This window comes from Cervus elaphus, chromosome 2 (assembly GCF_910594005.1).
Source record: "Cervus elaphus chromosome 2, mCerEla1.1, whole genome shotgun sequence".
Taxonomy (NCBI): domain Eukaryota; kingdom Metazoa; phylum Chordata; class Mammalia; order Artiodactyla; family Cervidae; genus Cervus; species Cervus elaphus.
The window spans coordinates 24,468,738-24,492,901 of record NC_057816.1 but is presented as its reverse complement, the minus strand read 5'-3'; the positions used below and the strand labels follow the sequence as shown (position 1 = coordinate 24,492,901).

General features: G+C 49.3%; 1 protein-coding gene across 2 annotated transcripts in view; it reads left to right on the top strand.

Annotated features, from left to right (window-relative positions):
• The window catches only part of PTPN5 (protein tyrosine phosphatase non-receptor type 5), a 57,093-nt gene that overhangs the window by 3,733 nt on the left and 29,196 nt on the right, over positions 1-24,164 (top strand). Inside the window, exons 2-3 of one of the 2 annotated variants that reach the window (XM_043874884.1) lie at positions 11,299-11,449; positions 19,358-19,436. In XM_043874884.1, coding sequence (XP_043730819.1) covers positions 19,412-19,436 — 25 coding nt within the window. In that variant the 5' untranslated portion in view covers positions 11,299-11,449; positions 19,358-19,411. Of the gene's footprint in view, positions 1-11,298; positions 11,450-19,357; positions 19,437-24,164 lie in introns of those variants that run through there. The other variant, XM_043874887.1, reaches the window with a different exon arrangement.

Here is a 24,164-nt window from a genome sequence, read left to right as displayed (position 1 = left end):
GCTTTACCCTTAAATAGAATCGTCTTCAAGGAAGTGAAAACGTTGAAAGTCCTTTGAAAGTCCTGAATGGAGTGAGCAGGAGACCTTGGGGAAGAGGATTCTAGGAAGAGGAGACCACAAGTGCAAAGGCCCCTGGGTAAGAATAGCTTGGTGTTTTCAGGGAACAGCAAGTGTGGCTATAAAACATAGGTCAAGAGGGAGGGTGGGAAGGAAAAATGGAGAGGGGGCAGGCCCAGATCACACAGGCCTGAGTAATAAGAAATCGCATGATGTTAATTGATCCAAGAGAATTAAAGTCCCATTCTCCATGTGTGTTTCACGCCCAGAGAACCAAGCCCGACTCTCAGCAGTTGCTCACTAAATAGTTGTCTAACAAGTAGGAAACCACCATTTGTGTAGGCAGCTTTTTGGTGTTGGTGGTGGTATTCAGTTGCTCAGTTGTGTCCAAATCTTTGTGACCTCATAGACTGCAGCACTCTGGGCTCCTCTGTCCTCCACTATCTCCCGGAGTTTGCTCAAATTCATGTCCATTGAGTTGAGATGCTGTCTAACCTTCTCTTTCTCTTAAAGCCTCATATCTTGGGCTAAATAAAGATATTGTAGCATAGTCAGGTAAGGGGACAGTAAGCTGTGTATGATCAAAATGATAAAGCTCAGATGATCTGAATATCTGTGATATCATTCAAGTATGAAAGTTTGAGTCACGTCTGTGTATTCAGTGTGACTGTTGACTAAGATGAAATGGTAAAACATACCTGAAATTGTTATAGCCACGCTTTCCGGGAAACAAACTCACTCAGAAGGACAATACAGATAGTGGAGTGCAGTTTATTACACCGACGGGCCCAAGGCAGAGTCTCCTCTTAGCCAAGGGCCCCGACCAGCATTTGTGAAAATCTTTTATACCCCATATGTACGTGTCCAAACCCACCACGCCAATTCCCTTGAGACTTACATAAACAAAGGTAGGGTAAATACAACCACAATAACCCCATCATTCATGTGTTATGTGTTCAAACAGTCAATAATCAATAAGCCCGCAGTTACATTCCAAACAGTTAATAATCAATAAGCTTGTGGTCACGTTCCAACCAGTTAATAATCGATAAGCCTGTGATTACATCCTGATAGATACAGAAAAAGTTTATGACCTGTCTGGAGACAGGGGTGATTATGGTATGTTTCCTCTTAGGCAATGAGTAACCTGGATGGGATCTTCAAGATTCCCCTGTCTGGAGGGGGTCTTATCCTTCCATTGTCGTTCCCACAGGCACTAAGCAGAGAGTTCAGAGTCCACTGGAGAGGCAGCCGAGCATGATCAGCACAGATAGGCCTGAGATGGAGTCCTGGCCCTATGAATTCCTTCTTCAAAATGATTGTAATACAGTTAAAATGGTAACCTTTTATGGTCTTCCCTCATCACCTTTCCTGTGCAAATATACAGCCTTTTGGTTTCATTTCAGATTTTCCCTTGTGCAACTAACCCATGCCCTCAGCCATTTCCCTTGTAGAGATTTTAAAGAAACTCATCTCAAGCACAAAGGCCCATATTGGCAGGACAAGGAATTATCATCTTCTTCAATAAATTGACAGATTCCAAAGAAGGCAGAGAGGGCGGTGGGGAGAAAGAAGCTATTTATAGAAGTATAAATTCTTCAAGTACCTAATTAATTGTTTAAATGGATCTACAAGTAGGAATGGAAAAACTCCAGAAGATGGTTAATCGTTTAAAGCATTTTGTCTGCATTAAGTTGAAAACAGGATATGTGTGAACATTTCAAAATATATGGCATCTTTTACCGATAATTTAACCCACACACCAGGAGAGAGGTTCTTACCAGGAAGGGTTGGCATAGCTATCCGTGTGTATATATCTGTTCAATCCAAAGCTTACTTGCGATTAAGTGAGCTGGAACAAAGTCCGTCCCCTCTCCCAGACTGTTTCCCTGTCTCTAGGAGGTAAGGCTTGGGTTTCTAGGGCCCTTGAGGCATTAAGCAGTGGTCTGTGATATCTGTAGGCCCACACTATTGTCTTCCCAGAGGACAGTGACCAGTGTCGCAGTGTAGGGGTGTGGCTCCCTGTGACCCTCAGATGATGTGACATATGGGAGGCAGACAAGTGGTCCTGTCACAGAGGAGATAGGATGCTTCCATCAAGCAGACAGAACCAGATACTAGGCTGGACCTTCTGAGGGGGCAAGTTGACAGGTAATCTAAATCTGAGAAGCATAGACTCTCTCTAGGTGCCCTGGTCCAAATTCCATCTGATTTCTGCATGTCTTGTTATTTCTAGGAACTGGAAACTCAAGTCAGCTGAAGGAAAAAAAAAAAACACTTAACCCTTTTAATTTTTGCACAGTACCATCACCAAAAAGCGCTTCCTTACCATCAACCGTGGCATTGTGGAAAATAAGGTCTTCCCCCATTCTTCAATATTATCTCCATCTTTTTTGCATCTGATGAGGTGTGGGATGAGTACCTTGGCCAACAATGTCTGGCAAAGCTGCAGAAATTCCAGACTCTTAGAAGAAAGCTTTTCCCACTCAACTGTGGCACATAGAATCAGAGCCATCTTCCTTCCTGTGTCCCCCCTTGACACAGTCTAGACTTAAGTTTCTGTAGCTGGGGTGCAGCACATTGAGTTGGGAAGGGATCCCCTCAAGCTAGACACAGGGGATCCACAATTTGTAAGTGAGCAGTGTCTTAGTAAAAATTCCTGACTTTGGCCTAATGAAGGGCATCGACTTCTTGACCATATCTGGTTACTGTGATGGCAACATGCAGACCTTCATGTGATGAGATGATTGGCTGAAAGACCTAGAGAGACATGCTGTACCAAGCTTTAAGATGTTTTTCTTAAGAGTGGAAATGTTCTTTTTCTCCCCCCAATTCTCTGGAAGCCACTCAGGAGGGATTCAGTGGACTTCAGTGGTGGGCAGCATGTGGCTGTCTGGAGTGGACCCAAAGATTTCATCATCTGCCTAGGAGAGTGGTCCAGTCTTTAAAAAATAAGTTATACCATAAAAATAATAGAAGTATACTGCAGAATTAAATGTAAGATGAACCATGATTTTATTTGTCCTATTCTGTTTCTGTAACTTTAACCCATTCTGTTTCTTCTACAGATCTGTACCTTTTAATAGTTGAAATCAGTCCACATCTAGTTTTGTACCCAGCATTTTTTACTTAACATTTTCTCATAACTTTTGTGCTCATATATGACCTTCTTCCATCCTCAGTGGCTTTAGCATACTTTACTTAGCCATATCTTATTTGGTGGACATACTCAGTAGTGAATATCTTCACGAACAAACTCTTCCATCTCAGATCCTCAAGGCTTCTGATTTAACCATCCCCAAGAGGGTGGACAGGACGGGGGTGCTGGGGAGGGGGAAGAGGAGAAGAAGGTTAAAGAACGTGTTGGCCGTGAACAGATGCAGGTTGATTTCATGGGTGCTGATGACATGGCCCTGTATCCTGAGGAGGAAAGAGAACAGTGGACACCAGAGCTAGGGCCAAGGAGAGGATGGAGAGGGAGATTATGGGCCAGGAGGCCAGAGTCACAGGCATTAGGGGTGTGATAGAGGGGTGTCAGATTGCAGATGGAGTCCCTCCAGTGTTTTGATGATTTGGTTTGGGGTGCCTCTTTTAAATTAGGAAGCAATACATAACATGTACTATTGTAACCATTCTAAGGATGTAGGTTAGTAGCCTTAAATACATTCATACTGTTGTACAACCATCATCACCTTGTATCCATAGAACTCTTCACATTGCAAAACTGAAACTCTGTGCCCGTTAAACTATAAGTCCTCATTCCCCCCACCCCAGTCTCTGATAACCTCTTTCTACTTTCTGTCTATAAATTCACATATTCTAGGTACCTTGTATAAGTGGAATCATATGCCCTTTGTCCTTTTGTGGCTTACTTATTTCACTTAGCATATTTTCACGGTTCACCCATGTTGTAACATGTGTCAGAATTTCCTTCCTTTTTAAGACTGAATGATAGTCCATTGTATGTATATGCCACATTTGTTCATCCCTTCATCTGTTGATGGACACTGGGGTTGCTTCTAACTTTTGATTGTTGTGAATAATGCTGTTATGAACATTGACATACAGGTACCTACTTGAACCCATGCTTCCAATTATTTGGGGTACATGCCTAGAAGTGGAATTGCTAGATCAAATGATACATCTATATTTAACTTTTTGAGGAACCGCAGGGTGGTTTTTATTAAGGATTTTTGTGTACTCATCGAAAAAGACCACTAAATGAAGTCTTAGGAGTGGAGGGTCCAGGAAGAAACCATTAATTTTTCTAAGTAAATTTTGTGTAGGTTTCTCCATGGCGTTGGAGGGAAGAGAGAAAAGGGAACAGAATACAAATGAATCCACCCTCCATTTCTGAAGAATTATTGTGATTTAGAGGCACCGTGGGTGGAAAAAGAAAGCTCTCAGGAGAGATCTTTCAGAGCTGGGATTCATTCACACATGCAGGTATTTACTGAGCCAGGAAATCAACCTGCCGTGGGGACCCTGCCCACAAGGAACTTGTGTGTATCTGTTGGGGTCACCAGTGAGTATCCAGGCAACAGTGGTCTGTACAGATGCTCACTATGGTAGCCATAAGTACTAACGTTTCTGAGTGCTTACTACGTTATCTCACTGATCTTTTATCACGGTTCATTGCAGAAAAGTTTTTATTGTCCTCAGTGTATTGAAAAAGACTCAGAGAGCTTAAGTAACTTTCCAGAAACACACAGCAAGTAAGTGACAGAGCAGGAATTCACACCTAGGTGTGTAACTGTGCTCTGGTGATGAGCTGAGGACTGTGGGGACCCAGGAGAGGCACCTGCTCAGCGTGGAGGTCAGAGAAGGCTTCCTGAAGGAAGGGGTCAGGTGAGCATTTTGGTGGAAGTTGGCTGTGTTCTTCTGTGGCTCATGATTTCAGATCATGGTTTTTGGTAGGAGCAGGGGCAGCATCCAGCCCTGCTTCCTGTGCCTCTGGTCTCCCAAGGCGCCCCCAAACCCCCGCTCCAACTGCATTGAGACTACATTTCAGAGGAAGACGCTCGGAGTCAGCATCCCCAGTGCTTATTGAGGCAGGGAGGCCAGCGCGGGGCATGTCCTTTTCCCTCTGACATTTGCTGCCTCTGACTCCCTTAGCTGCCCTCCTTCCAACCCCTTCTGGGATGCCTTAGAGGGACACCCCAGGGTGCCTCCCAGGTCTGGAGTTGGCCAAATACAAGGCCCAGGAGTGGCCGTGGAAGTCACATATCCACCTCTGTGTCACTTCACACCCAAGATACCTGGACCCGTGGGCTCCCATCACCTCAAAGCCCTGCCTTCCCAGAACCCAGAAGTTGCCAGTTCTCTCTGCTCTTTGAATCCGTTGTAGCTCCCTGTGGCCTACTGCAGTGTTTCTCAACAAGGACCCTGCTGATCTGTAGGTGGGGAGTTCTTTATTATGACAGCATCCCTGGCCACTCCCCTGGATATTTCCCAGGAGCACCCTTCAGTCATCATGACAACCGAGAATGCTCACACACATTTGAACGTCTGTTTTATGAGCAGGAAGATGTATAGACCTTCAGCATTGCATTCAGTGAGTTTTGATGACTATACGAGGTGGAATAACCATCACCAGGATTGGGATGTGGGATGTTTCCGTCACCTCTCAGAGTTCCTTCTTTCTCCATCAGTCAGTACCCGCCCCCAGAGGGAACTGTCCTCGCCACGTCTGTCACTGGAGATGACTTTTGTCTGTTCTTGATCTTGGTATAAACGAACTCAGGTAGCGTGTGGTCTTTGTGTCATAAGTAGTTTTTGAAATCCATCTGTATTGTTACACCCCCACTCTCCCCGACACATGCAGATCTCTAAATGCCAACTAGAATGGCAGTCCTTGCCTTTATCCTACCAAGGGAAAGTGGGCTGTGAGTTAAAGTCTGTGTGTGTTCGCAGGATACATGAAGCCCTCAGCCGTGAGATATGAGGCCCCCTCCTGCCCACTGTCCAGCCACACGGAGGGGCCTTCCCAGCTCACCTTGCCCTTTCACCTCTTCTGGCCTTTGGCACTGCAGTCTTCTCTGCCTGGAACACCCTCTGCACGGTCTGGTGAATTCTCCTGGTCCTTTGGTCCTTGGGATGCTCAGACATCAATTCCCTGTTCAGCTTTCTGGATTTTCCTGCTGTGCCCTCCCAGGCACCCATGTCCCACAGCCTCCATTGACATTTAGCACCTATTCAACTCTGCTCACAGGACTGCAAGCGGGTTGAGGGCAGGACTGGGGCTTAGTCATCTGTATATCCTCACAGGTCCAACACACAGAGCCTGATAGAAAAGAAACAGATTTAAGATTATAGCAGGTCCTGTCTCAAGATTACTTAGAGGCAAATTGGGTCTAAAACAGCTGTGCAAAATATATCCAAACCACCCTCTGAAATTGATCAAAGAAAGGTGGTGGGGAAAAAAGTGTAATCTCTGACCACAAATGATAAATGTAGCATGAAACTCACTGCAGTGAGGCAGAGAGCTCCAGCCCTTGCCTAGAGGATCTGGATTCATGGGAAAGCCATGGACATTAATAAGTGCAAAGTGATACAGTTCAGGGAGTCAAGGGGATGGGCAAAAGAGTAGAGCCAATCAAGGAAGGCTGCCTGGAGGAGGTGAGTTTCAAAGGTCTTTCAAAGAGGAGTCTGTTGAGCCAGAGCTACATAATCAAGGGTAATCTATAGAAAGCCTTAAAGCATGAGCCAAGGCAGCCTGGATCATGGTCTGATCTGTCTTCTTGTGACTTTGGTCCTGAGTCTCACATAGGCCCCCTTCCCTCACCTTTCACTCCTTTTCATTCACTTCTTCCTTCCCTCTTTTCTCCTATTTAATCTCCTTCTCATCTTCTTTACAAACTTGAATGTGCAGAAGGAGCTGGATGTACATTGCTTGGCCTTCCATCCCGTCCTCGGTGTGCTGGACTCCCCATCTTGGAGGAGATAGAAGGAGGCCCATCTCCTATCCCCCCCACCCCCAGCCTGGGCCGCTCACAGCAGTCAAGGTTATGGACAAGAGAGCCAGGCAGCAGCCCAGGCTGGAGTGTGGTCCGTGGCCAGGTGCCGAGTTACAGATCCAAACACTAGGGGAAGGATTCAGCTGGAAGAGAGGTCAGTGTGCGCTGGATTCCCTGGGGAGGCTTCCTGGAGGTGGCATGAGCTTCGGCAGGCCCTGGCCACAGCTCAGGGGAGAGGAGCTGGGAGGCCTGTCTGGGAAGGAGGACCAGGGGAGACACGGGCTGAGAAGCAACAGTGAGCACAGCTGGGAAGTGGGACAGTGTTCATGATGGAAGATGATCTGGGGAACCCCACGAAATTGGGTTTTCCGCTCTTTGTGCCTCGCCCTTTCAGGGCCCTGTGTCTGACCCAGGGGACCCCGAAACTGCCCAGGGCTCTCCAAAGAGAAGAGAGCAGTTCTGCCGGAGAGGCCCCGTTCATCCTCAAGGTAACCTCTTCTGCAGGGCTCTCCTTAGCTCCAGGACACCCGGCAGAGCCTAAGGAAACAGCTTTGCAGCTGGTGGCACCGCCTGGTATGGAGAGCAGGAGCGGCTCCCGTGCGGGGTTGACTGGAGGGGTGTGGGAGAGGCAGCTTTGAAGCAGGTCAGCGTGGTGACAGGGAGCCCTCCCCCGGCGCCAGGTCTCTAGACCCTTTTCAGCCTTGAATCCTGGCTTCTTTTTTTCTCTTTCCTATTCCATTCAACTTCCTGGCTCATACGGTATCCTCTCTCCTAGCAAAGGTGCCTCAGACCCAGCTCACATTTCCAGTTTCCATCTTGTGTCCCCCCCAGGCTCTGACTGCGTCTCAGTTTTGCCGGAGTCTTTTACCAAACCCTGAAGTGGCAGCATCTTCCCAACCCGAGCACAGAAGGGTGACCTGAGGGGCTGGGGGTGGGGGCCCTGATGGAAGACTAGACCCCACAGTGAGGTGTGGCAGGAGCCAGAGTTCTCCCTAGCCGCAGATGGGAACAGACCTGGCTCTGTACCCCAGCCCCCTCCTTTCCAAGTGCATACGAGCTCTGTGAGAGGTGGTTCTGCAGGTGATGGAGAGAGGAGCAGATGCCAGACAGGATCTTCGTGGACAATCCAGAGCAATGCACAGGCGGCCCTGGCATTCAGGCCCAGGGCTGGCATCAGGGACATCTGGGGCTAAAACCAGAGGCAGGTAGAGATCAGAAGCCCAGAATCATTTGTGATGATCAGGGTGTGTATGTCACCAGCACTGGCTAGGTCAGGATTCTAGTTCTGTTTGGAGTGGGCAGGGCTGCAAGAGTGGACAAAGCCTCAGTCCTAGAAGGAAGATGACCGAGACAGAGATTCTGCCTGCCAGGGCATCAGGCGGAAGGCCAGGTGCTGGGATGGGGCCAGTGTCAGAGCCGGATGAGCAAGAGTGAGACTGAGTGTTGTGAAAATAATAGTGTTAGTTAACACTTAAATGGGCTTCCTTGGTAGCTCAATGGTAAAGAATCTGCCTGCCAATGCAGGAGATGCGGGTTTGCTCCCTGGGTCAGGAAGATCCCCTGGAGAAGGAAATGGCAACCCACTCTAATATTCTTGCCTGGGAAATCCCATGGACAGAGGAGCCTGGCAGGCTGCAGTCCATGGGGTCACAAAAGGGCTGGACACGACTTAGTGACTAAACAGCAACAACAGCACTTGTGTAGTGCGTTCTGTGCTACTGGCCCATTTTACAGATGAGTAAACTGAGGCACCAAGCGTTTGAGTCAAACTTCTGATCTCTTCCAAGACTGGCAGCAGGGCCCCTCACATTCACAGCTTGACATCAGCCATGGTGGGAGCATTTACACCAGGGAAATTGGCAAATGCCACAAATTATAGCTTTTAAAATTTTTATTTATTTTCTGAGAACCCGTTTGTTCACATACCACAAGGCTCAGAGGGTAAAGAATCCACCTGCAATGCAGGAGACCTGGGTTTGATCCCTGGGTTGGGAAGATTCCCGTGGAGAAGGGAACAGCTACCCACTCTAGTTTTCTTGCCTGGAGAAATCCATGGACAGAGGAGCCTGGCAGGCTACAGTCCATGAGGTCGCAAAGAGTCGGACACGACTGAGCGACTTTCACTTCACTTCAGGCTCATTCCAGAGCCTCCATGAACCTCACCTATGGGTGAGAAGGCTTGTATTAACTGAAAAGCAGGCAACACCTAACACACTAGCCTTTCTAAGAGCTGACTGGACCCTCTCTAAGCATTTTACATGCATCTCGTGTAAAAACTTCCTGTAAGGATCACTCAATCTCCCTGAGACCCTCTGAAGTATAGACACTGCTTTCCCTATTTCACAGATGAGGAAGCTGCGCTGCAGAGAAGTCCAGTATCTTCATCTAAGATCAGGCAGTCTAGTAGGGAGCCTTGACTCAGATTTGGCCGCCCAGTGCCAAAGCCTGTGTTTTGTGGCGTTTTTGATGAACCATTTATACACACTCAAACCCTAGCCTTATTTGCATTTATTTTTTCAAGAATAGATCTTGAATATCTCCCTGGTGCCAGACAGAGTATTAAGCGAGGAAACAGGAACGTCCACATCAGAGGCCATGCACCTGGTGGTTTCAATAAAGCCTGGGTCTGGGGTGGAGGCAAACTGAATTTGAAGCCTGCTTCTGGTGCTTACCAACTGGGTGACCTTGAGCAAGTGACTCAGTCTCTCCAAGCCCTCATCTCCACATGTGTGTAGGAGGGGGCTGACAACTGTGTTTAGCTCGTAGGGCTATGGTGAGAGATGAGTGATGTAACACATGTACAGTATTGGCACAGTATCCAGCACTCCCTAAGCACGTGATAAAAGGAAGCTGCCGTGATTACAGTCCACAGGTTTGTGTTTGGGTAGCTCCGTGTGAGGTGGGGATACAGGCATCAGTAGATAATCACCGAGGGACTTCCCTGGTGGTCTAGTGGTTAAGATTCCTCCATTGCAGGGGACACGGGTTCAGTCCCTGGTTGGGGAACTAACATCCTGCATGCCATGTGGCATGGCCAAAAAAAAAAATAATAATAATTAAAAAATAATCACTGAATAGAGCATGAAAACCGAGGGAGTACCCAGTTCTTTCTAAGGGAGTCAGGGAGGGTACTGCTGAGGCCACATTTGAACAGGGTCTTGAAAGGGTCTTAAAGAGTTTTTCAAGCAGAGAAGGGGAACAGGGGCTTTTCCCTGAAGGGCGAAGTGCATTCCAAGGCATCCTGAGTAGGAGAAAGCATCTAACAGAATGGAAACATAAAAACACTCCCCTCCCAAGAGATGTGATCATGCCTTCATATTTGTAATTGTCTGTTTCCTCCTTGTAAGTTAAACTGTATACCTTGGGTGGAGAAAGAGGGGGCAGAAGGGGGGCATTTTCAGAATCTTGGAGGGCAGAGGGTTAAACCAGATGACCTTTCAGCCCTGAAATCCCACTCTGATTGCACATCTTCTGGTCTCCTGTCCACCACGCAGATACAACTGTCCGCAATAGATACCCACACGGGGAGCTGGGCCTGTATCAGTCACTGACTGGGGTGGGAAAGCTCCCCTTCCCCCCCCCCCCCAATCCCCCACCCCCGACTCTCCCCCTCAGCCCCACCCATGGACCAAAGCCTTGTTTCCCTGCTGCTGGGAGCGCCCTCTGCTGGTTCCCTGCTGCTCCGCCAGCCCTGCCTCATCAAACCTTGATACCCCCAGAATCAAAACTTGAGACCTTCAGGAAAGACCCTTAAATGTCATTAATTTTTTTGATTTTCATTTGTGGATGCTGTGACTCGGATTAGAGGAAGTGACTGGCCCAGGGTCACACGCTGGACTGGAGCCCAGGGCTGCTGTGCCCTTGGCCGTGGAGTGCGTGTGTTCCTCCAGTCGTGGAGCGCGGCTGCTACTATCACGCACACTCTGCACTCCGGCCAGTCTCCCGAGGCGGGCTCTCTGGGCTGCTGCTTCAGGTGGAGCAACCTGAGGCCAGGGTCCAAGGCAGGGCTTCCTTCTGTTCCGGGGGAGGACATACGAGGTAATGGCCCTGCAGCTGTGAACTCCTTCAGAGCCCTGGGGGCAGGAGTCTCCCCCGGGCTTCTTCACTAAGTCACCTGCTGTATGAGTCTAGTCAAGTCACTTCACTACCTGAGCCTCAGTTTCTTCATCTGTAAAATGGGGGTGCAGCTCCCAAAGAACTAGGTGAGGATTGTTTCAAAGAACATGCACAAGGTAACTGCTGTAGTCTGCCATTTCATTCATGTTCACTCTCTTCCTATTTTCAGAGTGTTGTTTGCAACGAAGACCAAAAGCCAGAAGAGAAGGGAGCTGAGGACTATGGGCAGCAAGAGGCCGACCTGTCACTACTAGCTGTGTGCCCTTGGGCAGGTCACTGGACTTCTCCGAATCTCCATTTCCTCATCTGGAAACTACAAGGTAATGATCGTGTGTTCCTTCTAGGGCTGTTGTGAAGATTAAGGTCTGCCTTATGTCTCTGGAAAGAAGGGGAGGGAGGAGGAAAACGTAAAGGAAGGACATGACCACTCAGCGCCTCGGAAGATGTCCCTGTCCGCACTCCCTTCCCACGTGCCCTGGTCAGACTGAATCTCTTTCCAGCCGTTTGAGTGAGCCCCGCTTCCTCTCAACTCCAGGCCCCTTCCAGGCCTTCCTTCTGCCTGGGACACCCCAGCTGCCCCTCTGTCACTCCACAAGTCCTGACCTCCACCCCTCCTTCATGTCTCCTCATCGGTTCCTTCCTGGGAAACTTCCCTGACTCTCCTGCCTGTCTCAGGGCCTCACCAGCAGCCCCCACACCCTGTACTTCTCCCATCAAGCAGGCCACCTGTCTTACATCACCTTTTGCTTCCCTGTGCTCCCCCTCTGTGCTCTGAGAGCCTGTACTTCTCTGTATCCCCAGGGCCTCACCCTGTGGCCCGCACATAGTAGGTGTTCGGTCATCACTAGTCAAACGCATGAGTGTTCCAGACCCTGAATCAGACTCATGTGAAAGATGGAAAACCCTTTCCATCTTGCCCAGCCCCCACCCCTTTGCAGCCTGGGCCTGTCCAGCACCCCTTCGTCTCCCCTCCCCTTGGCTGTCTGCCACGCCCATGCCACTGACTCCCACCATCAGAGCGGGGTGGAGAAGGTGTCAGCATTCATCAGGGCACGTCCCAAGCAGAGAACTCTCAGACCCTGTGTTTGGGATCCAGAGCTCTCGTGAGTTTGCAGTCTGCTCAGACGTGGGGACAGATGGCTGGACAGTGGACAGCTGGGCAGGGAGGGTAGGCAGCTTGGCAGGATGGAAATAGCAGTGAACTAAGCATTGGGAGTCCTGGGCTCAGAGCCTATTGATCCACGAGTTTGCTGCACGCACCAGTCTGAGCACTGTGGTTGCCAGCAACAGAAACTATCAAACTCCTTGTTAGGAGGCTTTGGGGTGTGACACAGGTTGACGGGTAACTGACCTCTGGTCTTGGGCCCTCCCTGTGGCTGGGGACTGGCAGAGCACCTGGGGAAAAGAGAGGCAACTCCCAAAAGGGAATCAGGGTTTTTAACCACCTGAAAACAGCTGTTCACACCCTTTGTGACCTGAGGCAAGTTCTTAATCTCCCTTGCCTCGGTTTCCCTTTGGGGCTATCCTAAAGCCAGCCTTTCTCCTCCATTCATGTCTTGTGTGCTTTGTCCAGAGAAAACTTTTTGCCCTGGCTGCAGATGGTGATGAGGAGGTGACTGAGCACCTATGTGCTTCACTGCCACCGCCCCGGGGAGGAAGGCGAGGCCGCTCCACCTGCCGACTCTAAAGCACGTGGCTCATTTGCGGGAGGCGGTCAGCCTGGTTCTCCATGAAGCAAGCATGTGCTCTGCCCCTGCACATCGAACGTGCTAATGAGAACCTGGGTGGCATTCTGGGTCCCTTTCTGGCTATGACATGGCCATCTTCTCCAGGTTGGGGAGCTCCTGGCTAGGTTCTGCCCATCCAGAACCCTCAAAACCACTACCCCGAAGACCCTGCCACTGCCCTCCATCTAACCTTTAGCATGTACATCAACAGGCTTGGGCCCTGAACACCAGGGATGCAGGGGTGGCTGACGGGGTGAACGTGCTCTCAAGTCACTGCTAGGGGAGGCAGGGGCACAAACAGCTAACTGTAGCAGCAGAACAAAGTCAGAGGCAGAGAGGCGCATGCGCCGGTGTGGGGTGGGAGTGGAGATGGGAGAGCTTAATTCTTCCCCAGAGATCAGGAGGTGCTTCATGGAAGAGGTGATGGGGAGAATTAGTAAAATTTGACAGGAGGGGGAGAGAAACATCAGGCATGAGCAGAGGCCTGGAAGTGGGAGTGGACAGGTTTTGTTCTGAGGACGTGGCCGTGTAATGGGATTCAAGCTTTGGGAGGCGGTAGAGGCTCCGTGTGGACAGTTCTAGACCCTAGAGCCGGGGTGCCCAACATTCTTGGCACCAGGGACCAGTTTTATGGAAGACAATTTCTCCACGGACGGATGTGGGGGATGGTGTTGGGATGATTCAAGCACATTACATTTATTGCGCACTTTATTTCTATGTATTCTTTATTACATCCACTCCACCTCAGATCATCAGGCATTAGATCCCAAACATTGGGGACCCCTGCTCTAGCGAGCTCTGAGAGCCCCAGGAGCAGGAAAGCCAAGGTAAAGGGCATATCTGCCTGGGGTTGGGTCAGGAGTTTCCTAGGGGCTCAGCCTCCCACCCCGAGATGCTGGCTTCAGCATCCCAGCTCCTCCTCACCCACCTGGAAAGAGAATGAAGACTCCTCTGCCTCCCTCCCCAAACCTGTCAGCTATTTCTCTGCATGCATCCTGGGCAAAGCTGGCATCCACTCCAGGACGCCTCCTAAGAGCACCCACGCATCCACCATCCCACCCTCCAGGCAGAGGTGATGTGCCCACAGTCCATCCCAGGCAGGCCTCTGTTAGCACTCTTCACCCAGCCCCCGGCGTTACCTGACCTGTCTCCCGCATCAGCCATGAGCTCCTGGAAGATAAGGTGGGCTGGTCCAGGCCGAGTCTCCAGCACCCCGCCAGGTACACCAATACCTTCACACATGAATGGACAAATGACACTGATGACATTTAAGGTTCCAGGAGCCTAGGATCTAAACCACCTTATTTTATAGATGAAGCCTCAGGGGTCCAGAGTGAAAGAGGATTGCCCAAAGTCATAAGCAAGTGGGGAGCAGAGTTTAAAAGGTAAGTTTGGATCATAGCAGCACTATTCACAACACCCAAAAGGTGGAAGCAATCCAGAAGTCCATCAGATGATGAATGGGTGAAATGTAGTTTGCCCGTGGAGTCGGATATTTATCCAGCCGTTAAAAGAAATTAAGTACTGACACATGCTACAGCGGGGATGAACCTAGAAAATGTTATGCTGAGTGAAAGGATCCAGACACAAAAGGCTACAATATTGTAAGATCCATTTAGTTGAAATACACAGAACAGGCAAATCTGTGAGAGACAGGAAGAGGATTAGTGGTTGCCAGAGGCTGAGGGAGGGGAGGATGGGAGGGACTCCTTAAGGGGTACCGGCTTTTCTTTTGGGGGCAATGAAACTCTTCAGGAACTAGATGATGGTGGTGGTTTCACAACATTGTGGATGTAATAAGTACCCCCGGAACTGTATGTTTTAAAATGGTTTAAATGGTGAATTTTATGTTATGTGGATTTTACCCCATTTGTCATTTGGGACCAGATCAGGTAACCACCAGCTGGGTCTACTGTCTGTTCCTCAAACATAGGCCACTAATCACCCTTCCTACAACAGACCTCCTCAGCCCAGGGACGCGGGAGCCCGGGGCCCCTCTTGCTTCAAGGGAAGCCCCACCCGGGCGGCAGGATTTCTGCTCAGGTGCCTCTGCTGTGTCCTGCCCACATCACTTCCCCAGCCTACTGACTTACATTAACTGCTTCCAGTTAATGCCAAATACACTATCCATCTCGCGCCTCCGGGATGCTCTCCTGTTTTTGCTTGCACCATGAAAGAAGTTCTTTTCCTTGTGACCCCTCATCCACCTAGAAACATCCTTTAAGACCTGGCTGCTATCTTCCCCTTGCCGAAGACATCCCCTCTACCCCCTCACCACAAGCTGAGCTCCCCAAGGTACCATGTGCGTGCAGCCTATTAAACAGGTGTGGGAGCAATCGTGTTTGCCTGTGCGTCTCCCCAGAAGACTGGGGGTTGCAGGGGGAAGGGCCTGGCGTGTTCGCCACTGTGTTCCTAGTTCTGCTGCCTTGTTCCCCGAAGCTGTTCGGTGAGCGCTTGTTGAATGGGGCAGTGGCTTTGGAAAGGTTCTTTCCCCTCCCAGACATTCTCCATCGGTGAGGGAGGGATAGGCCAGGTGATCTCCAAGTCCCTTTATCTCGGGAGTTCTCTGGTTTCTAAGAGTAGCAGTGAGGGGCCAGTCCAGCAAGTGGCTGCCTGTGGTCACAGGCCAGTTTTCTTCACCTGTGTCCCCGGCTGGTTGAAGTGGATAAGGGGAGAGAAGGAGCCTGCAGTAATCCACAGCAAGCAGCTATTTCTGCTCTTGGCTGGGAGGAAGGAGGACAGTGCCCAGACACTGGGCTTCTTGAATCAGCCTGAATGCACCAGCTCTTCCCTTTGGAAATCTAATTCAAACCCTCCCCTGAAGAGCCTCGACATGCAGGTTTTGGCGAGGTTGCCTGGAGTCCTTCGACTGCAGGGCCCAGAGCAGGCTCTTGCTTCATTGTCCTCTCCAGATGAGAGGTGCTACTCTTTCTGCTTTCCTGATGATGAAATTAGTCATTTTCTAGGAAGCTTATTTATAGAGTCTGTTGCACACATGCAGGGCTGAGCTATTCTGAACACGACTCGGGGCCTGGGAGGCTTGAGGTGTGAAAGCAGCTGTGAGTCACTCTTGGGTCCCCTTGCAGAGGTATCTGGATATACCTGGGTTACCTTTTTGCACTGAGCCAGGGCTCAGACCTTTGGGGCTACCCTCCAGCCAGGGTGCTCTTCAAGGTAAAGAAAGCAAAAGCTCTAGATCAGGAGGTAGGGGGTAGGTGTTCTCCATCTCCATTCGTTGGCCACCCACTCAGCATGTAACCTGGGGCCAGGCAGACCTCCCTTCTGTGCCTTCATTTCCTGCTCTGCTAAACGAGAGGGCTTCCGGCTGCGTGATACTGGTCTGCTGTGGACTGCAGCAGGGGAGAAGGGTTCCAAGTGCCTGCACGAAGATCTGCCTTCACAAAGGCAGCTCAGATAGTGGCCATGTTTGAGGGGCCTGAGGTTTTTTCAAGAAGGTCAGGGCAATGTTCACTTATTCAACGAGTGTTTGTTTATGTATTGAACACCCGCTATGAAGCAGGCACCAGGCAAGACTTCCAAGCTACAGTGATAAATGAAACCCGAATGGTGGTCCCTGCCCTCATGTCACTTACAATCCAGTGTTAGACAAATAATGGCATAAGGTAAAATGAAATTTCAAACTCTGTCAAAGGCTGTGAGTAAAAAGTAATGGGAAATAGACCTTGGGGGAGCGGGGGGATAGGGAGCTCTCCAGGCAAGGAGAAAAGCATATGCAAAGGCACTGTGTAGAAAAAAAGCCTGCCCTGATGTAGCTAGAGTGCAGAGGTTAAAAAGGAAAGGGGCATGAAATAAGGCTGGAGGGATGAATGGAGGACAGAGCATTCAAGATCTAGTAAGCCATATCTAAGGATTATTGTCTTTGATTTGAGTGTAATAGGATGCCATTCACGTATTTTTTAAAAGAAGCAAGTTATATGGTAAGTGTGAAAGAGTTGATTCTAGCTCAGACCTGCCCTAACCAGTTGCACAAGTTGTAAACTGCACAACCTACGAAGCCATATATATCAGAACTATACGGAGAATGTTTCAGAGGCCAGCCTGAGTGGATGCCAGAGACCAGTTAAAAGACCGCCTCTGTAATCTAGGCAAGAGATGCTGCCCTGGACCACGATGTAGGTGGCAGAGAGAGGGGGAAAAGTGGAGAGACTCCAGAGACATTTAAAGGGCCTTGAAGATAGCACTCATCTCTCTGCAGGAGAGCCGGGCCCTGGGGTTTTGGATTCTCAGAGATCCTGCCAACTGGAGTGAGGAAGGAGTAAAACAGTTGCCAGTTGAGAGCAGAAGGTGTCAGAATCAGAAGGGACATCTGTACCCCAACCTCTTTGCCCTTCCCTGTTTCAGATTTGCAGTCGGGCCTGAAGTCGGCCTCGGGACCCGTCCAAGAGGCAGGATTGCAGGGCTAGTGGGTGGAGAGGCAGCTGACCTCTTGAACTTCTTGGAAGTACTATACTAGCAAGGGTGTATTAAAGTTTCTTCTGGCTGCCAGTTTCAGAAATCAAATCCCACCATCTTAAGCTAAAATAACTGGAATTTATTGGAGGGATCAAAATCGCTATAGACAGTAACTGCAGCCATGAAATTAAAAGACGCTTGCTCCTTGGAAGAATAGCTATGACAAACCTGAACAGCGTATTAAAAAGCAGAGACATTACTTTGCCAACAAAGGTCTGTATAGTCAAAGCTATAGTTTTTCCAGTAGTCGTGTATGAATATGAGAGCTGAACCGTAAAGAAGGCCGAGGGCTGAAGAATTGATGCTTTCAAACTGTGGTGCTAGAGAAGACTCTTGAGAGTCCCTTGGACTGCAAGGAGATCCAACCAGTCAATCCTAAAGGAAATCAACCCTGAATATTCATTGGAAGGACTGATGCTGAAGCTGAAGCTCCAATACTTTGGCCACTTCATGCGAAGAGCTGACTCATTGGGAAAGACCCTGATGCTGGGAAGATAGAAGGCAGGAGGAGAAGCGGGCAACAGAGGATGAGATGGTGGGATGGCATCACCGACTCAAAGGACAGGAGTTTGAGCAAGCTCCAGGAGATGGTAAAGGACAGGGAAGCCTGGTGTGCTGCAGTCCATGGGGTCGCAAAGAGTCAGACACGACTGAGTGACTGAACAACAATTGGAAGGATCCTGGGGCATCTGATGGTCTTAACAGGCATGTTGCTCAGTCAGGGTTCAGGATGAGCAGGAATGAAGCAGCTCCAAGGCCCTCAGCAAGAGATGTTTCTGGACCTTCTCTCCAGGACACTGTGGCTACTGTGGTTCAGCCCCCAGGATACATTTGAAAAGTGCAGGGGAGAGGTTCTGATTTTCCCAGGCTGGTGGGCTTGTCCAGCGGTGGATCAGTCGGCTGCTGCTAGGGGTCGGACACAAAGGGCAGGCAGAGCCACTGGAGCCCGCGCTGCATCGCAGGCCCTTCCCAAAGCGGGGGAGGCCCTGGGAGCAGAGCAGTTATCTCAGGACATGTCAGACTGCAGAAACTTCCTGAAAAATGAAAGGGAAAAGGGAGAGTCGTGTCCAGCTCTTTGCAACTCCACAAACTGCAGCCCACCAGGCAACTCTGTCTGTGGGATTCTCCAGGCAAGAATACTAGAGTGGGTAGCCATTCCCTCCTCTGGGGTATCTTCCCAACCCAGAAGATACCCAGATGGTATCTTCTTTACCGTCTGAGTCACCAGGCAAGTCCACAGAAACTCCCTGGGGTCTGGCTAATCTCCAGCAAACTTCTTCCAGTTTACTGGGTAAAGGAGAAACTCCAGACCCCAGCATAGTCCTGAAAGGTACCCTGATAAAGAGAGTTTTTTTGATTTCAGAAGGAAATAGAACATTTAGAATATGCAAATACATTGACAGCTACTTTTTCTAGCTATTTCTAGAGAAGAGTTTTGCATACCACTTTGTACTGCCTGAGCCACAGGGAATGTGTAGGACATGGGGGAGGGCTGGACACAGACTGTATGTCACCCGGATCCCTCTTGACCACCCATGGTTCAAACCCACAGAAACCAGCAGGCAGAATGGCACAGTAGTGCAGATGTGAGCCCGGAGTCCTAGACTGTGATTTCATACCCTGCTCTTCCCGAAGGTGCTGTGGGACCTGAGGCAGGTTACTTAATTTCTCTGAGCCAAGTGGAGTGATCCCTAATTCCTGGGGTCCTGATGAAGACTTGGTGTGATAAAGTTTGTAAAGTGCTTTGCATGAAGCAAGCCCTCCTTCTGTGGTAGAGATATGGTGCTGGTGGTGGTTTTAGCGATGCCGCTGCTGGTTGTTCTGCGTGGAAGACACCTGCAAAACTCTGCCCCTGCCTCTCCAGCTTGACCCCTCCGTAGGTTGGTCTTCTCCTGAGGTCCCCCAATGGGACAGGGTTATTCCTAAGGACCCGGTGCAAGAAAGGAAGGCTATTTCTCTTTGCTCAGGGTTTTGTCTTGATCCCCTGCTCATCAACAGCCTCACCTCCCATTTTTCGTCCCGCTGCAGGAGTGAGAGAGAGAGAACCACGCTGCTGATGACTCCGAAGGAGGGGCCCTGGACATGTGCTGCAGCGAGAGGCTGCCCGGTGAGTCCTCCCAGCACCTGGGTGCTCCCAGAGCTCTGAATGGAGGCAGAGAGCCCCCCTCCCAGGACCCTGGGGCTGGAGGAGAGCCTGGGTAGCTGTGAATCAGCTCCAGAGGAGTGACTCGGCTGGTCCGTAGGTCTTCGTTGCAGTGAAGATTTGTTTTTCGAATCCCTAATGTCTCTCTGATACCGTTTGGAGCTGCTCTAGGCTCAGCTGCAGGGAAGAGCCCACAGCTGAGGGTGAGTGGGGAGGGTGGAGAGACGGGTGAAGAGCGATAGGGCGTCCAGACTTGACTGGGACATGCCCACTGCCCAGTGGTGTACTGGGCAGACTTTGAAAGGTAAGATGAAGAAATACAGCCTTACCGTGGCACGAGTCAAGGGTAGGGGGGACGGCGTGGAGAAACTCCTTTACAGGGCTGGGGAGAAGCCTGGCTGTGAATGTCCAATAATACTGCCTGAGTCCCATTGACTTCTCTTGCGTGGGGTGTGAACCATGGCCATTGCTGTCATCACACAGACATTACCAAGGCACTCCTGCCCGTGACGTGGCAGCCCGTCCCAGTTAGAGACCAGATACCCAAGTCATCATAAACCGCCTTGGAAGGAAGGAAAGAAGGAGGATGGGGGGAGTTTTTTGTGTGCTTTTACCTTTTATGAAAGTTTTTATTGACTTTTTCCCTCCTAATAACAAATATCCATTGTAAAAATATTAGAAAATAAAGACAAGTAAAAAAAAAAAAAGGGAAAAATCACCATGATCCTATCACACCGCATACATTTTCATATCTCCTTTTCCAGAAGTGTTACTGTTAATTACTCAGTCATGTCCGACTCTTTGCAACCCCATGGACTAGCCCACCAGGCTCCTCTGCCCATGGGATTTTTCCAGGCAAGAGTACTGGAGTGGATTGCCATTTCCTCCTTCAGCAGACCTTCCCGACCACAGATCAAACCCAGGTTTCCTGCATTGCAGGTGAATTATTTACCACCTGAGCCACCAGGGAAGCCCCTCCCTTGCCAAACCTCTTTGTTAAGGAAAAATCAACAGCTTTTGAATTCTAATTTTGAAGTCTCAGACCTGCTCAGTTCAGCTCTGTCATGTCTAATTCTTTCTGACCCCACGGACTGCAGCACGCCAGGCCCCCTTGTCCATCACCAACTCCCAGAGTTTACTCAAACTCATGTCCATCGAGTCATCCAGCCATCTCATCCTCTGTCATCCCCTTCTCCTCCTCCCACAATCTTTCCCAGCGTCAGGGTCTTTTCCAATGAATCGGTTCTTTGTATGATGGTGGCCAAAGTATTGGAGTTTCAGCTTCAGCATCAGTCCTTCCAGTGAACACCCAGGACTGATCTTCTTTAGGATGGACTGGTTGGATCTCCTTGCAGCCCAAGGGACTCTAAAGAGTCTTGTCCAACACCACAGTTCAAAAGCATCAATTCTTCGGCACTCAGCTCAGACCTGTAGCTTGTCAGAAACCTCATGATTGGTAAGGAAACTTAGAGTATCGAGTCTTCAGCGACCCTCTTTAAGACAGACACAGAAAAGAACTAGGTGTGACTCTAAAACCATGACTGTTTAAGCAGCTGTTTTATTCACACTAGGAGCCGGGCCCCAGGGATTGATGAAGTTCCTCCAGCCTCCTAATGAGCATTTGGCCCTTTGACGTAATTCATACCTTGTCCAGTAGGGGGTGCCATTGCTCAAAACACTTTTGATGGCCTGTTAAGATGGGCTAGGGTGGACGCCATCTCCCCAGAGTCCTGGGAACCCAAAACAGCTATCTTGAGGAAAAGAATTCTCCAAAGGGCTATGAGAGCTGTCTACAAACATCTGAAAGGCTGTCTTGTGAAGGGGACAGCATATCCATTCTGTATGTCTCAGGAAGAGGGCATAAATCCAATACATAGAAATTAAAAAAAGAGGCCTTGTTGGCCCACAGGCTACAGAACTTTCTTTTTGACTCTAAATGAAATCCGGTCATGGAACTTGATAATTCAAGACAAAATGAGTGTTCCGTCACTCGAGGCATTCAAGTATTGTCTGGACAGACGTGGAAATTTCCGCAAAGGGTGGGAGGTCGAGATGACATCACAAGTCCTTTCAACTATTAAACAGTTCTGTGATTCAGATATGAGTCATAGAATTCAGAGATGATTCCACAACCAGGGATGGCCCCACTGGCTAGAAAAAAATCCACAGAAAATAGGACATAGTGTATAGGAATCCAGAGTAGCATCGTGTGGAGGAAAGAACACCGGGTCTGGCCTTAGAATCCGGCTGTTCTGTATACAAGCTGTGTGTTTATGGACAAGTCACTTAACCTTGCTGGTCCTCTAGTCCTTTGTTTGGGAATGGAGACAACAATATGTACATTTATCCTCACCGGGATGAAATAAATGTAATCATATGAGCAGTCATTCCACAAATACTTGTTGAGCACCTACTGTGTGTCAGATGCTATGCTAGGAATATAGTGGAATGTGCTAGGAATAACAAACATAGTCCTTGCCTGGCTTTGAGCTGCTTCTAGAAGATAGCATTTAGCCACTGCAGAGAGGCTGCAGTAATAAGCATGATGTGTTCCAACCCTCTTTCCCATTATCCCCCAAAAGCCAGCAACCAGCAGAGAATGGAAGGGGAGTAGTGATCACCTCCACAGGGCCAGCACATTGCCCGCCTGGTGCCAGGCACTATACTAAGTGCTTTTACATGTACGCCAAGGGGCGGGGACACCAGCTGGGTATGTGAGGAGTCAGCTCCTTCCTGACACTGTCTACTGGGAGAGAGCATCAGATCCCACAGGTAAAGGGCTCGAACCGACCAGTCAGCCCTCCGCTTCAGATGCCAGTCGCAAGCCCAGGTTGTTACCTGTGCTTTTCTGTGACCCACCAGCAACTGGAGGTTCCAACAACCCCCTCCAACTCAGGACACCAGCCGCAAGTCCTGAAGGTCACCTGTACTTCTGACCTATGATTGGCTATATATCAGAGTTTCCCACAACTCCCCCCACTCAGGTTTGCTAGAATGGCTCTCAGAACTCAGAGAAACATTTTTAGATCCCCAGTTTATTATAAGAGGATAGTAAAGGATACAGAAGATGACCACCCAGACGGAAGACAACACGTCGGGCAGGGTGTCAGGAAGGGGCTCGGAGGCCCCATCCTCTCCCAGCACCACCCTCCCCGCGTCCGTGTATTCACTGACCCAGAAGCTCTCCAGGTCCTGTCCTTTTGGATGTTTCCCGAGGCTGTATTACATAAACATGATTGATTAAATCATTGGCCATTGGTGAATGATTCTATCCCCAGCCTCTCTCTCTTGAGGTTGGACCTGGGACTGGAAAGTTCCAGTGCTCTAATCACACGGTTCTCCTGGCTGCCAGCCCCCACCCTTGGGTGGGATCCAAAAGTCACCTTCCCTGAAGCATTTTCAGGAACTAAAGATGTGACCAAATATTATCCCATTGCTATTCTAGCTCAGGAAATTCCGAAGGTTTTGGAAGATGTGAGTTAGGAACTGTGGCTCAAGGCCAAGTGTATATGAGAAATGTATATTTTGGTCATCTGAATGACCAATTATAAATTTCTTATGCATCGTAATATTGTAACATATCTCACTCAATCCTCTCTGCTGCCCTAGGAAGTTCAGTTCAGTTCAGTGGCCCAGTCATGTTCGACTCTCTGCCACCCCATGGACGCAGTATGCCGGGTTTCCCTGTCCATCACCAACTCCCGAAGTTTGCTCAAACTCAGGTCCATCAAGTCAGTGATACCATCCAACCATCTCATCCTCTGTCGTCCTCCTCTCCTCCTGCCTTCAATCTTTTCCAGCATCAGGATCTTTTCCAGTGAGTCAGTTCTTCGCATCAGGTGGCCAAAGTATTGGAGCTTCAGCATCAGTCCTTCCAATGACTGATTTCCTTGAGGATTGACTGGTTGGATCTCCTTGCAGTCCAAGGGACTCTCAAGAGTCTTCTCCCACACCACAGTTCAAAAGCATCTATTCTTCAGCACTCAGCTTTCTTTATAGTCCAGCTCTCACATCCATACATGACTACTGGAAAAACCATAGCTTTGACTAGACAGACCTTTGTCGGCAAAGTAATATTTCTGCTTTTTAATATGCTATCTAGCTTGGTCATAGCTTTTCTTCCAAGGAGCAAGCGTCTTTTAATTTTATGGCTGCAGTCACTATCTGCAGTGATTTTGGAGCCCAAGAAAATAAAGTCTGTCACTGGTTCCATTGTTTCCCTAGGAAACAATGATTGCCCTGGGAAATCAGATATTATTTGCTGTCCCCCATATCATAGAAGAAAGGGGCTTTCCTGGTGGCTAAGACAATAAAGGATCTGCCTGCAATGCAGGATACCTGGGTTTGATCCCTGGGTCTGCAAGATCTCCTGGAGAAGGGAATGGCTACCCACTCCATTATCCTTGCCTGGGCAATTTCACGGACAGAGAAGCCTGGTGGGCTACAGTCCATGGGGTCGCAAAGAATCAGACACAACTGAGCTCTAACACTTTCACTTGTCTCATAGAAGAAGGGACCAGGGTCCAGAGAAGTTAGAGAGTCTGTCTAGGTTCATTTAGCCAGTGTTTGGTAGAGGGAGGCTTCACTCCAGGCAGTTTCTTTCCGGAGCCCAGGAGCCACTTCCCCATTCTGTTTCTTTGTCACCATTAAGCCATCATCTTCTCCTGACACCTTGCGGACTGAGGCAGAAAT